General features: G+C 37.3%; 1 protein-coding gene across 2 annotated transcripts; it reads left to right on the plus strand.

The window, feature by feature from the left end:
* Window positions 1–412: 412 nt before the first annotated feature.
* LOC108711260 (protein tyrosine phosphatase domain-containing protein 1) lies at window positions 413–14,800 on the plus strand. Of its 2 annotated transcripts, XM_018252826.2 has the most exons (12): window positions 413–1,337; window positions 3,593–3,803; window positions 4,670–4,750; window positions 5,874–5,992; window positions 6,496–6,633; window positions 7,619–8,169; window positions 8,621–8,737; window positions 10,875–10,997; window positions 11,377–11,475; window positions 12,101–12,178; window positions 13,888–13,998; window positions 14,082–14,800. In XM_018252826.2, exons 2-12 carry the CDS (start codon window positions 3,625–3,627, stop codon window positions 14,187–14,189), a joined length of 1,704 nt encoding a protein of 567 aa, XP_018108315.1. In that variant the 5' UTR covers window positions 413–1,337; window positions 3,593–3,624; the 3' UTR covers window positions 14,190–14,800. The 2 variants fall into 2 exon arrangements, with proteins under 2 accessions (XP_018108315.1, XP_041442561.1); XM_041586627.1 differs by having other exon boundaries at window positions 414–1,337; window positions 13,888–14,800.
* Window positions 14,801–15,678: the final 878 nt, after the last annotated feature.

Consider the following 15,678-nt stretch of genomic DNA (forward strand, 5'->3'; position numbering starts at 1 on the left):
TTACAGGGAAAACTGAAATATGTTTTTAAATGTTGAATTATCTGATGAAAATGGAGTTATGGGAAACTGCTTTCCAGATCTGGTTTCCTGATAAGGCATCAAATACCCATATTAGACAAAGGGAACATAAGTGAACACACAACAGTTTAGAAATAATTACCTTATATCTACCGGGGAACTCACATTGTTCTGCTGATGGGCTGCTTGTGGGAAGAAGGGAGGAAGGTGATATCATTCCAACTTGCAGTGCAGCAGTAAAGAGTGACTGAAGTTACAAGTCACGTGACTGAGGGCACCTGAGAAACTGACAACATGTTTAGCCCCATGTAAGTTTTCAAAATTAAATATTAAAAAAAAAAATTGTTTGCTCTTTTAAAACACCATTTCAGTGGAGTGGCGCTATTAACTGATGCATTTTTTTTTAAAAAAAAAAAAACATGTTTTCCCCCATGACAATATCCTTTAAGGGGCTAAATTATACATATGATTGTTTAGTGGCAAAACCAACAGATTGCATTTTTAATTACATCATCCCATGTGATTGTAAGCTATAATGAGCAGGGCTGTGGCACTCTTCTTGTATCAGTCAGATTTTGTGTGTCATATGTATGTTTGATATATATAGTGATGTGCGGGGCGCCCCGTGGGTCGGTCAGGTTCGGCCGACCTTGCACCGCCATTTGTGGGTGGCAGGCACCTCTAGGTCGAGTTCTTCATCCTGCTCTTCCCGCCACCTTACATTGCCGGCTTCCACCTTCCACTTTTATAGCCTGGCAGCTGCTCACCCCGCCCCTTTTTGACATCATCGGTGGGGTGGGTCTATAAAAGGAACCTGGAGGACGGGTTAGGTGCGGGTCTGGTTTAACCCGACCCCCACATAACTAATTTTATATCTGATATGGTGGCCTCTTTATAAATGTTTGCTTTATTGGAAGTTTTATGTATAGATTTATAAAATGTCCATAACTGTTGCAGTTAAGTGTTTCAAATATATAACTTCCTGTATATTGCCCATAGAGGCATCCTCTTTAACACTGCACATGCTGTGTACAAAAACCATCAACCAGTCATAAATTGGTTTTGTGATCCGAACTATACACATCAATTCTAATTGCTGACTGGTTATTATGGACTTCTGCTCTTGAACACATCTTCATACATTAATGAGCAGCTTGAATTGAAGGAACCTGTATTAAGATAAGAGGATTAAGCTAACTAGGATTCATATTAGTTGTTGGGCTAAAATTAGCTCAGAGAACACATTGATCTGAATAGTATCTGGGCACAGTGCTGGGAGATTGAGACTCAATGTTGAAGAGAAGGTCTGTATGAAAGAGGTACGTAACCTATTTATTCTTTAGGGCAAGATGAAACTATGTAGAATATATGTAGATAGAATAGGGCACAGTACATACTTCAGTCTTAGTAAGCCAAGATTACATTGCTGTTTTTTACATTGCAGTTTTTATTCATAAAGAGTCAATATCGACTATATATATATATATATATATATATATATATATATATATATATATATATATATATATATATATATATATTTATTGAGCAGGTACACGATAGTACAGAGACTCCTAACAGTACCAGAAAGCTAAAATATATCTTTCTGCATTTTTGTGTTTGCTCTTATCTCTCCTACTGAAAAAATATTTAACTTTTAAAACCTGCCAATTAACCAATACCCCCATCATTTAGCTATAATGTCAGGCTGTTCTGTGTCAAGCTAGTGTTACCAAAGTAAACGGTCAACTGTAAGAAAAATAGGATCTATGTTTCCTTTTAGTGATTTTAAGTAATTTTTCAATAAAACCCATTTACAGTTCGTCAGGGTAGTATTTTGGTCTGGCAATGTCTTAGGCACCAGATCTTTGTGCCCATCAGCACATGACATAGGTGGAAGTGATGTCATGACATAACATCCCTACACGCAATATCAATTCCACCTGCAACCCACACCAGATAACCACTACCTGTACCGCTGGATTTCGTGGGAATGTATCCGATGGCGGGGAAGAGGTTTTTTATTTTTCTTTCCTACCATATAGGCATCTGAGCACCACCCATGTAACGGTACCAGCCTAGGCACAGGCCCTCTAGTACTGTACCAGCTTGCAGATATTGGAATATATGACTGATACCAATTTCCCCTGCAATTTTGCCCTTACTAGGGAGGTTCTAAGTTTGCCCCCTTTATTAGGATATAATAAAGGTTTTATTTTAAGAATGTCTAATTCCCATATAATACACTCCAATGAAGAACTACCCAGCCAATTTTTGTTGATTATAATACTATCTCTGTTTTAGACAGAGAAGAGACTATAGAAGTGTAGCAGGCTGTATGTAAATTGCAAATTGTTCGATATTTCTGCATTGCCACATGTTTTTTGCACTCCACTTAGTATTCTTGGGGGCGCAAGTTAAATGAGCACTAGGGGGCATCAGGGTCGGACTAGGGGGCCCTAGAGTTGGGGAGCAATGCAATTTTTCCTGGGGGTGCTGAATAAGGACTGATTGGCTATTTAGTAGCCCCTATATGGACTGACAGCCTACAGGAGGCTCTGTTTGGCAGTACACCTGGTTGTTATACAACCAAAACTTGCCTCCAACCATGGAATTAAAAATAAGCTCCTGCTTTGAGGCCACTGGGAGCAACATCCAAAGGGTTGGTGATCAACATGTTGCTCACGAGCCGCTGGTTGGAGATCACTGCCTTAAAGTCAGAAACTTTTAATTCTCCTTTAGATGTTGATTGGCATATTTTGCAATATGTTATTTCAGAATCTCATTCAGAGTCAAGTCAAACTGTAAATGCGATTGTCTATTCAATAAAGGCAGATTAGTTAAAGAATAATGGCATTTAAAACAACCTATTTTACCTTTGAGGTTCAACATTTTTGCATTTAGTACATTGTAAGCCCTTTTTGTTTACTGAAAGGGTAACATTAAAAGTTTACAGTCTCCTAAAATCTGTAGGAAAACACACCCAACTCTTTCATCTGATCACACATTTAATTTCTTTTATATTGAGTTTGATAAAATCCAAAAATATTTAAAATGTTATTTTTTCATGTTGACTATGTAACGTGAAAATACACCAAATGCTTTTGTATTGTTAAATCTTTCTTTAAAGAATTATTAGTGTTCTGAACTAGCAATAATAGGTCACCAGCGAAGCCCAACTTTTTGAAACTCTGTTGTTTATAGTGATTCCTTGAAATTGGTTTGTAGTTTTATCAGCTGTCTGGTTGTTAGGGTCCAATTTACCCAAGCAAACAGGCAGTCGTATGAAAGAAAAAACTAAAAAATGAAAAGGAAAATTCCTAAATAGAAAGAAAAGTAGAAATATTTTTTTGGATTTAAGGGGTCAGTGACCCCATTTAAAAGATGAAAAAAGGCAGAAGAGGGCAGCAAATTCATTATAAAAAAAAATAAGACAAGTTGTAAATTTGCAAAGAAAAGAATATATTATGACTTATTAAAGTTAATTTGCCATTAAATTTACTTTTTAAAAGATGTTTTTGCTTGTTAACTCTGGTATGCAATCCTCACTTACTGTTTCAATTGTTTTCAAAAGGCCTTTAACCATCTCCACCTTCTGCTTATAACATGAGATCCTCTACAAAGGAGCCAGGTCCAAGCTACTCGCATACTCGAGAACGGCTGGTAAAGGCAATACCTCCTCGTGTCATTTGCTCTTTGACCTGCGGGGGCCGTGAGTGCCGCTACGAGGGTCCGGAGAGTTGGAGTGAAAAACAGCAGGCTATCCGGGGACTTTATTCCTCATGGTATGAAATCTGTTATTTCTCAGTAACAATGAGAGCAACTGAAAAAGTCATCATTTTGTATTGTAAGTCAAAAGTGCACAAGCAGCACAAAGTACAATTTACATTCAATGAATTTCTGGGTGCCATGCTGGCACACTTGTGGCATTTATATGGGCAGGGAATTGCTTGGATTCTGGCTTTCTGAGGGCAAGGTACTATACAACTCTGTGGCTACAACTGAAGTACAGCCATTACATCAGATGCTTGGATATCTTGGTATATATCTTGGTATATATCTTGGTATATATCTTGGTATATAGCCACTTAAGGGCTCATTTTTGCACCTCTTAGTAGTTTTGCACTTCCAACCAATGAAATAGTCAATGTGCACAAATGCCTTTGTTTTCGTATTTGATTTGGAAGACAGGATATGAAGCAAATTGTTTTAAATAGCAAATATTGCATATGTGTGACTTCACAGGAGTATTTGTCTGGCTATTCTTTGCACACTTTCCTAAGTAATAATTTTTGTTTGATAAGTAGCAAATTTGTAGCATATGTAAAATCGAATCATTTTGCAGCAGTGCACATCTGAGTAACAATGACACAAATAGTGTGCTTATGTCAATAAAGTATATGTAAAGCAAAGGGTACGATTAATTAGAAAGCAGCTGTTTTCAGTATAAACACATTCCAGGGTAGAGTCTGGGGTTATGATTAGAATATTATCATTTAGACAGGTTTATAAAGTTCTAACATATTTTGCAGCGCTGTGCAATAGTGTACTAATGTATGTACAAGACAATAATAATGGTTTCTGCTATGATCACATGCATAAAGATCACCTTTGCGTTTGTATTTGACTGCAACTATTTTTGTGGTTTCAGGATCACAGAGGAGATCTTGGCTACGAGCCGTCCCTCCACCCGTCTAATGAAGGAACACAAAATCACTGACCAATTCCACAGGTAGGGCTCTCTGGTGAGTTGGAGGGAGGTAATTGTAAGATCTAGCCTATAACTCATGTAACAGAAAGGAATCGTTTATATAGCGCTCTTCTACCATGGATCTTAAAGCACTTCACAGCAAGCTAGACAGCCTTTATAGGCACTAGCTCAGGGACAGATCTATCAAGGGTCAAATTGAAAATTCAAATTTTCTAATTTGTTTTATGGTCAAAACTGTCAAATTAGACTAGGGAGTTATCTTAATTCGATTCAAGTTTTTTTTAAAAATTCAAATTAGATTTTCAAGATTTATCATACTCTGGCCCTTAAAGAATTCGACTATTCGCCACCTAAAACCTGCTGAATTGCTGTTTATGTCAATGGGAGATCAATTTGGAGACGTTTGCAGCCTTCCTGACATCCGAGTTTTTTTCAGAGAAAAAACTCGAATTGAGTTTGATTGAATTCGATTCGAGTTTGAAAAATTTGATTTTAAAAATAAATTTCGATTGGTCGAATTTCGAATTTATGGGAGTTTAGGGAAGTTGTAAAAAAACTCACATGAATTCGAAAATTCAACCTTTGATAAATGTGCTTCTAAGTATGCTGGGACACCAGAAGAGGGGTGTGTTTGCTAACATTGGAGATAAATATCACCAGTGATGTTGCCTATAGCAACTAATCAGAGCTTTGCTTTTGTTATCTAACTTGTAGGTGATTGTTCAAAGCTAATTGCTGATTGTAAGCAAACATACCCCAAGAGCTGGCCATAGACTCAAAAATCTGCTCGTTTGGCGACATTTTTCTCTACTGCAAAAACTCAATCATGCTGTGCATCAGTAGCACATTGCAAATTGCTGACGTGTGCTGGAAAAAAAGCCAATCAGAGCGGATAAACTCTGTAACTCACAGTATGAGAGTTGAGAGTATGAGAGTCCCTGACTTTCGTTTACTCTGGGGGTGACTTATTTTCTAATATTGCATATTAATTTAAATGTACTTGGTATAAGAATAATCGCGTCTTACATCCAGAAAAACAGTTTCAATGCTATGACAGGAACCCTCCTTCCCAAACAATTTATGTCTATTTAATGTCTTTAGGGACATAATAAACATACATTATATATATATATATATATGATAGGTATGCTATACGGTCTGTGATCAGTGCTCAGCAACCTTGGGAACATCCTCATTGTGGGGACTCTCTGGATCCTCAAAGTGGCTTCTCATACAGACCTCAGGATTTCATGGATGCCGGCAGTAAGTGTTTGTGTACATTTAAGCAACACTCCATATTTCCTGCTGTTATTAGGGATGCACCAAATAATTAATTTTTGCATTTGGCCAAGGAATGCTCCATAAATATTATCTATAATAATGGCTTGTTAGAAGATACATTGAAGAATGTTTGGAAATGAGTGTTATACTTATTTTGAGATGAATAAAAGTAAGCAAGAGAAGTGCATACTTTTAGTCACAATTTATACCACATAACTTGCTAGATATATTGTATATAATATGCTGTATCCATATGAATAGAGGTGACACATACCATTATTGCTGCAGTTTCTAATGTGATAAAGTGGCAAATGAAACGTTGTCAAAAAAGCCAAAATCACAACTTCATTTTGCATTAATAGTTTTTTACCATAAACCACTTTATCACTGTTATAATTTTGTCCATTAACGATAAATTAATTTGTTACTTTTTGTGATACTTTTTTGTGCTCATTAGCCTGACTCTGTTACTATGCTCTTTATAGTTACTTTCTATAATTTTGGTCTCCCTGATTTTGGTGTGGTTCCTGTTCCGAGGATTCTGGATGCAGTGAAGGTCATTGCTTTTGCTCTGAGAGAGGGGAGAGTGGCTATTCATTGCCATGCAGGACTGGGACGAACAGGTAACTGCTATAACTCCACCTCAGAGAGATGTCAAAGTAGTAAAAACCCTAGGGTTGGCCAAACACAATTATATTCTATGATTTCTATTAGTCTTGGGGATTTTTAGCAGATTCATAGGAAAAACATTCATAAAAGACTGTGCAGTTTTAGTACTGTAACAGAATGAACTATGCATGCACAAAAAGATTAATCCCTCTTATTAAACAAAATGCAGATTTTATACATGCTGAATTGCTATGGCTATGGGTTGCCATCCCCAAAATGAGCCTCTGGGCTGTTTTGAGTGGGTTTCCATGCTTTCATTTAATTTTGGTATGGGATTCCTTACCTGGAAACCTATTTGTCCAGATAGCAGTGGATTACAGGAAGGCCATCTTCTGTAGACTCTATTTTATCCAATTAATTCTAATTTTTAAAAAATGTTTTCCTGTTTCTCTGTAATAGTAAAACAGTACCCTGCACATGATCCTAACTAAGCTGCATGGCTCCATATTGGTGGCAAATTGTTAGGCAACCCCTAGTTATTATAATCATTTACATAAAACCCCAGGCCGTTGTTCCTGTTAGCAGAAAAGTGCACCAGCCTGGGGTACTTTCCAGCTTCGCACTGGGTGTGCATCAAGAAGGAAGAAGATAATTTGGTGCTTTCTGAAAATTGCCCTGGGCCAGAGTAAGTAGTAAGTAATGATTATAATCTCTGAGGGGGAGGTGCCTAACAATGTTTTTTTACCAGATGTAAGGTATGGTGATCTAAGTTAGGGAAAGATTGCTTTCCTGGAACACTTACTTAGAAAACCCATGGTCTCAATCATTCTGGATAATTATTCCTTTATGTGTATAATTATTCCTAAAAAAGAAAAAATTCTTAAAGTGAGACGGTCATTATTCTTCCGGTTTCCACAAACGGAGAAGGAGGCACGAACTAGGCCATATATGTCAATGATCTTTTATGTAATGGTGATGGGGATTATCTTTCCATTTCAGGAGTCCTCATAGCTTGTTACTTGGTGTATGCCTGTCGTGTTAGTTCAGCTGATGCAATACGATTTGTTCGTTTGCGTCGCCCTGGCTCCATACAAACAGCTTCCCAGGTGTCTCGGGTGCATGACTTTGCTATGTTTTTGAGCTCTCAGTGGCCTGTCTTCCCTTGCATACCTCCATGTATTTCAAGATTCACATTATCACAGTATATGACCTGCCAACGACATCTCCTTCATGGGCAGGAGGCTCGGTGTTTCCGTCATCTTCCAAAGCCTGTGGTAGTAACCTGCCGTAGGTTGGTACAGCTCGCTGGTGGTAGACGAGGATGTGGAGGGCCCTGGGTTCAGTTGGAGAGGGAAGCTGCACATAAACTTCTGCACCAGGTTATTATAAGAGTGGCCAGGGAACCCTCAAACATGTCTGAATTCCAACCTGCCTGTGAGGATGATGAAAGTGAAAAGGAGAGAGCAGCAAGGAGAAGAAGAGGAATGTTGAAGACTCAGATCAGCTATGATACTGGAATCCTGCAACTGCTGCTCACTGGGAGCACGATAGTAAGTGACTGGATAGGGGTGCAAAAGGAGCCCTTTCTTATCTTATTGTTTGCATTTTGCACCCAGGCACACTTAACCTTTATACGTGCTATATATATATTATATATATATATATATATATATATATATATATATATATATATATATATATATATATATATATATATATATATATATATATCCAAACATCCTGAAGACTTTAATTATAGGCCACCTTTATGCATACCTCAGGTCAGATGTGACTGATTCCAAAGAAACTGGTGGCTCCTAATCAGTTATCATTCATGCTCACTCTGTCACTCTGTTTATGTCCGCATAAACTTTTATTAGTTTCCTTAGTCATTTTGTGTCCTATGTTCCATTGGGTGTGTCAGGTATATTACGTTTTATGTATGAGTTTGTTTCTGACTTGGCACTGTAGGTTTTCTTTTTTCTTTTCTGTTTTTCCTAGGTAGAAAATGGTAGTAGTGGAATGTGTCATAATGATATTGTCCAAACAACATTTCCCAGCTCTGATGTGAAGCACTCACAAAACACCCAGTCAAGCACAGGAAGCTATAACACAAATGTGAGTTCAGTACCTAATAAAACTAGTCCTCTACTAAGTGAATGTCATTGGTTTGCCAAGTTGCAGAGATAATTATTTTACAGTTTCTTTTCACATGCAACTGAAATGGTCAAAATTAAATATGAAAGTATTGATAGCAGTGTGGATATCACATCTGATTATCTAAAGACTATTTATTAAAGGGATCCTGTCATCGAAAAACATGTTTTTTTCAAAACGCATCAGTTAATAGTGCTACTCCAGCATAATTCTGCACTGAAATCCATTTCTCAAAAGAGCAAACAGATTTTTGTATATTCAATTTTGAAATGTGACATGGGGCTAGACATTTTGTCAATTTCCCAGCTGCCCCCAGTCATGTGACTTGTGGCTGCACTTTAGGAGAGAAATGCTTTCTGGCAGACTGCTGTTTTTCCTTCTCAATGTAACTGAATGTGTCTCAGTGGGACATGGGTTTTTACTATTGAGTGCTGTTCTTAGATCTACCAGACAACTGTTATCTTGTGTTAGGGAGCTGTTATCTGGTTACCTTCCCATTGTTCTTTTGTTTGGCTGCTGGGGGGGGGGGTGATATCACTGTAGCTTGCAGTACAGCAGTAAAGAGTGATTGAAGTTTATCAGAGCACAAGTCACATGACTTGGGGCAGCTGGGAAATTGACAATTTGTCTAGCCCCATGTCAGATTTCAAAATTGAATATAAAAAAATCTGTTTGCTTTTTTGAAAAATGGATTTCAGTGCAGAATTCTGCTGGAGCAGCACTATTAACTGATTCATTTTGAAAAAAACCATGTTTTCCGATGACAGTATCCCTTTAAGGCAGTGATCCCCAACCAGTAGCTCACGAGCAACATGTTGCTCCCCAACCCCTTGGATGTTGCTCACAGTGGTTTCAAAGCAGGAGCTTATTTTTTAATTCCTGATTTGGGGCAAGATATGATTGCATAAAAACCAGGTGTACTGCCAAACAGAGCCTCCTGTAGGCTATCAGTCCACATAGGGGCTATCAATAGCCAATCACAGCCCTTATTTGGCACCTCCCAGGAACATTTGTCATGTTTGTGTTGCTCCTCAACTCTTTTTACAATTGAATGTGGCTCACGGGTGAAAAAGGTGGCATTAAGGTATGATATCCTCTTAAATCAACTTTGCTGCCCCCGTACTAAAGGCCAACCTGTGGCATCTGTTTCAAGACTGGATTATTTATAAATGGAGTGATATAGATAAGTAAATTCAGCAGGACAAGGAATAATCTACATAACAGGTAGATTATTCAATATTATATTATACTTGTAACGTATATAAAAAACTTGCCAACACAATTTAGAAGTGCATAAAAAAATCATCATGTCCAATGACTATAGATGGGCAGGCACAGTCTCTATGAGTTGCTATGCATTCAGCAGGGTTTTTTTTTAGTATTGTATGGTTTCCCTATGTATCACGGCCTATACTGAGCAGCGTTCATATTTGTGGCAAGATCAGTGCTTTACCTCCATTTTACATGCATCTGCTCCATGTAATAGGTCACTTATTCCAGGACAGTAACAAAAAATGTAGATATTCATTCCTTGTGTTGAGTACCATGAGGTCCCACAAAATTACTGCTCATCACTGATTTGTTTTGGTGTAATTATAGGAATGCCTCCAAGTACTTCTGTCCTAGCTGACCTGTATTTTACCCCGACAACCGGCAAGCCCTTTTCTTTATGGTGTTCCTATTTCTATACTATCAAGCATGGAAAAACAGTACAGAAGAAAAAAATCCTCCATTGGGTCACTCAAAACTGTCAAACTCTCTGCTAAACTCAGATAAAAGCTCCTAGGTGGCAGAATTCACTGCAGTGTTTTTTTCCTGGGATAATTCCAGGGAACGATGACCCCCAATTTTTTTTTACATAAATAAAAGAAAACATAATTCTAAGCAACTTTGTAATATACATTAATATAAATATTAATATACATTCATTTACATTACTGTATATCTCGTGAACCACTTAGTAAAAGTCTGAAATCCTCATCCCTGAAGTACAAACTCTGCTCTTCAGGATCAATACATTGAATTAGAACTTTGTTACTAACATTAAGCCATCTGTTATTTGTGGTTGAATCTTGACCCTATATCTGTCTGTCTACAGGGTGGAGACGTGGCTGAGCAAACACCTATCATTACTTCCCAACATACATTGTGTGTTGCAGAAGCTTTGGCTGATGTGAATGAACCAGACAATGAAATAATTCAAAAAGTGCAAAATCTACAGGTCAGAAAAGTAAAAGAAAACGTTAAAAGGGATGGGTATGTTCCAAATTACTGGTTCCCCAATACATTTGACTGATGATGGTCTAAAAAGTTGGTGAATCTCTGCTTTTGTTTTGATGCTTGCAGGTATAGTAAAAGGGAAAATATTCAACTTATCAGATTTAATTATTTTATAAAAAAATAATTGTTTATCAGCTTAGTAGTAACTGTGGAGCTCAGAGTTAATTTGGGAAATGCAGAAGGAATTTGTGGTGATCTCCAAAAATTACCTAAAAGTCAATGTCAATTTGGATTTTTTTTTGCAAATTAGTGATGGTATCCGTATTTGATCAAATGCTAAATAGAGAGATTCCTAATACTTTGTCTCATTATCCCTGCAGAGCCTTCTCAATGAGGAGGGGGCATGGGCAGCCGTATCCACAGAGAGTGATCCCAAAGTTCTTAGCACCCTGCTTTGGGACTGGCTGCATCAACTCAAGGTTTGTTTCTCTTAATTTATTTTGTAGCTGATTGCTAGAAATCATAAGCATTAAAGCATCCTTACCACTTGTGCTATTTTTAGCATGTACAGTATATTCTTATCTGTGCCTTCATCTTCAAAGGAACAATTCATTGTAAAAATAAAAACTGGGTAAATAGATAGACTGTGCAAAATAAAACATGTTTCTAATATAGTTAGTTAGTCAAAAATGTAATGTATAAAGGCTGGAGTGACTGGATGTGTAACATAACAGACCAGAACACTACTTCCTGCTTTTCAACTCTCATGGTTTCCACTGATTGGTTACCAGGCAGTAACCAATCAGAGAGAGTGGCCACATGGATCATAACTGTTGCTTTTGAATCTGAGCTGAATGCTGACGATCAACTGCAAACTCACTGAACAGTTACTGAGTTAGTCAGCGACTTATAGGGGGACCACATGGGCGATGTCGCCAAACGAGCGGATCTTTGAGTCTATGGCCACCTTAACTCATCAGATCAACCCTAGTATCCCTTGAATATAAATAGCAGAATTGTCGGTTATCTTATATTGCATAGTTAATCAACCTATTTACTGTAAATTGTCTCTCTATCTCTTTCTTGTTGTATATATGTATCCAGGAGCCTGTGTTAACACTGGAAGATGTAAACTGTTTTTGTGATGGAGACTGGAGAGAACATCTTAAAAAATTAAACCGGGTAAGAAATTAATTTCAACTTCTATAAATTCTCAAAATCCAACAATGCTGGTGGTGCATACTCAAGCCAATAGGCACCTTACACACAAGTGTTACCTGCATACAAAAATGGCTCAGTTACAAGACTTCACATATATGGCAGCCATTGCACCTGGGACATGTGATCCATTGTGATTTGTATTAACGGCAGAAGCTTTAGCCTGTTTCAGGACAAAAATACATCTATGTTCAAAATAAGATTAATAAATAATTATTGAATATGTGTGACATAAAATATGAAATTGAAATGAAAAGCACAGTTTTTCTTAATTTACTAAACCAAATATGGCATTATAGAACTGTTTAATCCTACTGGAAGGGGAGTTGGGTTATCTGTCTGCCCCCATCCATAATGTCACTACAGTAACTCATTAAATTCCTGAAATATTAACAGTGAGGACAAATTTTTCTGAATCTTCCACAAAACCAAATAATGAATACCAAACAAAACTCAAACCCTGGATATTCAACAAAAATTAGTTACTTTTATTCAACTATCACAAGTGATGATATTAAAAGGGAATATCACCTACATCAACTTTTTGTCACTTGAGGCAAGTCATTCTGGTTATTAAAATAGTATCATTTATTAACAGACCAGGAGTTATTCAGGGCTTCTCAGGTGCAACTTGTTCAAGCAAAGTAGAAACCAAAGAGGAGGCGGACTAGAAAACAGGCAGGACTTTTCTTGGCCAACAGGAGCACTTTATTGAAGCAAAGTTAAGGTTAACAAGGTAAGGCAGAAGGTAGGCACTGGCAGACAGAGCATAAACAGGCGAGTAGGGTTACTGACAAGGCAGGAAAAAGTCCATGGTTCAGCACACATGAGGCAACACAGTCAAAGCCAGCGTTCAGGCTGGCAGAGTCAGGAAAGGGACAATACCAGGATCAGAAAATAACCAGGTCACACGTTTAAACCCAGCAGAAATCAAAACATTGAATAATATCTTACATAGTACTATAGTTACTGTATCTTTTTAATTTCCTATGCTCCAGTATAGGCTTCCATTCATCTTCCATGCTAACTTCCATACCGCCTGATTGCTAAGATAAGTGGGATATCATTTTTCAGATTTCAAACCATAAAGCTTCTTAGTAAAAAGTTAAAAAAAAAACATCCACATAAAAATGGAGAATACCTACATGATATTAACGGGGTTTTTTTATCAAAAGTTATGTTGTGTAGAAGTCAATGGCAGAGGTCCCTTTAACCATTTGAAGATGGTTTTGCCTTCAATATTTTTGGATATCTTACAATGGTATTTCAGGTTGTTTAGCCTATAAACTCGATAAATTCAAGATATTTTTCCCAGATTGCATTCAATCGAGTTTTTTTACATTCAGGTTTTTTCATTTGAAATGGGAGTTTATTCGGGGTAGAAAAAACCTCACAAACTCGACCTTTGAATAATAACCACCTAAAAGTTAGTTGTTAGTTGACATACCCTTTGTTTTGGATTCCATGTGGTGAAACACTAAAGTTATTGCAATTTGTATCGTGCAGAAATGCTGAGATTTTGCTGAATCATCAACTGGGTATTGGCTTTTGATAATTTCTAAATATAGCAGATGTTTCTGATCAAGTGGGGATGCACCAAATCCGGCATCATTGCATTCATAAATAAAGCATTTTGTGTTATGTACTAGTCTCTTTTTGTCTATATATTGCAGTGTCAGGGAGAGACTCTTTGCTGCCTTCTACATTGTGTCAGTAAACTCCCCTCTCTACTACCTCAGATGGAAGAGTTGGTCATACTAAGACTGGTCAGAGCCCTGACACAGGTGAGTTTTCAAATGTCACAAATGCAGACGTCTGTCTGTTTTTACAAGTCCTTGACTGACAACATCGATGTTCACCCAAACAGCTTCCTACAAATGCTCCAAAGTTGCCTTCCAACGTCATCTCAAGACTGCACACTGTTGTTTCAGAGATAAGAGTTCAAGGTATGTCAGCCATGGGAGTAAGAAGATAAGTTACCAGAGAACCAACTAATTCAGCTGAGACTGAGAGGACAGCATTGAAAGACATTAAATACAAAGGGCAGTTTACATAGAGCAAAGCAGAAAGAAACTGTGCAGAAGCAATGTAATGAATGCAGAACATTTACTATGGCAAACCCATACAAATAAATAAAGGGTGCTCTGCTAGCTGTATAGTGGTGGTTTGTTTCACTGGTTGTTATTTGAGGCCCTCAGCATTAGTGATGAGTGAAATGCCAATAGCCACCAATGTATTCTGCATGTAAGAAGTCAACATAAAAAAAAGTTGCTGTGAAAAAACACCCATACACTCCCACTGTATTTTGCACTAGTAAAGTCTCAAAAAAAAAAGTCACCACTAAAAAAAGGCTCATTGACTTCAATATGTTTTGCATATTTACCCTATGTTTCATGAATTAGACAGATTTGCTCATCACAAGGCATCCCCTTGCACACCCCCTCCTTGTGCAACATGCAAAGCTACACTCTGCTGACCTGTGAGTGCCTCTTCTGCACCATTTATAGGCATATGATTTACAGGATATTTATGTTTTTTGTGTATTATAAAAATATAAATCCTTATTAAACATGTATACCAAAAGCATACATTCTTTGGATTACCATTATGTTGCTTTAATTGTCAGTTTTGGACATCAACAAAAGTGAAAATGTCATGGCTTAGATCAGGGCTGGCTTTAGTTAAGGTCAGGGAGGGCATTTACTCTGTACCCTATTTTCAGAAGGGGCCTTGATAAAAAGTATACCTGAAATATTATTACATTGTATCAAAACAATAGACAACCTTTGTTTGTTCTTTAGGGATGTTAAAGAGTTCACCTTCCAAACACTTTTTTTCAGTCCAATTGTTTCAGATTGTTCACCAGAAATAGACTTTTTTCAATTACTTTAAATTTAATTTTTTTACAGTTTTTCCAAAATCTAAGTTTAAAGTTTAATGTTTCAATCTGGCAGCTCAGTAATTCAGGTGCAGATTCTAAACTCTTACAATTTTGCAACATTTAGTTGATACATTTCTCAGCAGCATCACTGGAGTATTAGCAACTATTGTATCGATTCTAACAGCTGCACTCCAGCTTCCAAACCAAAATTTGATAAAGGGGCCCACATAACACCTACTATATTAATCACAGTTACCTATTTCTACAAAAAAGTATGAATAAATGCCATTTTCTATGCTGAAATGCAGCTGTTTAACAGTTCTTCTTTCTGCATCATTTGAAATCCTGGCAGGGAAGGATGGACTAAACAGATGGCTCTTACAAAGTAAGAGTAGTCAGCCAGCTCAGCAAAGTAGTCAGGGATATCAGCAGGAGAGCAGGGGGCTAGGCATAGGGAACTGTCAGAAACCATTAAAAATCATGAAAAGTCTGCATATTTTTTAATTGATGTATATTGCAAAGTTGCTTTACATTATGTTTACTCTTCAAAAAGCTTGTTATATTTTGTGGAGTTCCCTTTTAA

The sequence above is a fragment of the Xenopus laevis genome, chromosome 3L, assembly GCF_017654675.1.
Source record: "Xenopus laevis strain J_2021 chromosome 3L, Xenopus_laevis_v10.1, whole genome shotgun sequence".
Taxonomy (NCBI): Eukaryota; Metazoa; Chordata; class Amphibia; order Anura; family Pipidae; genus Xenopus; species Xenopus laevis.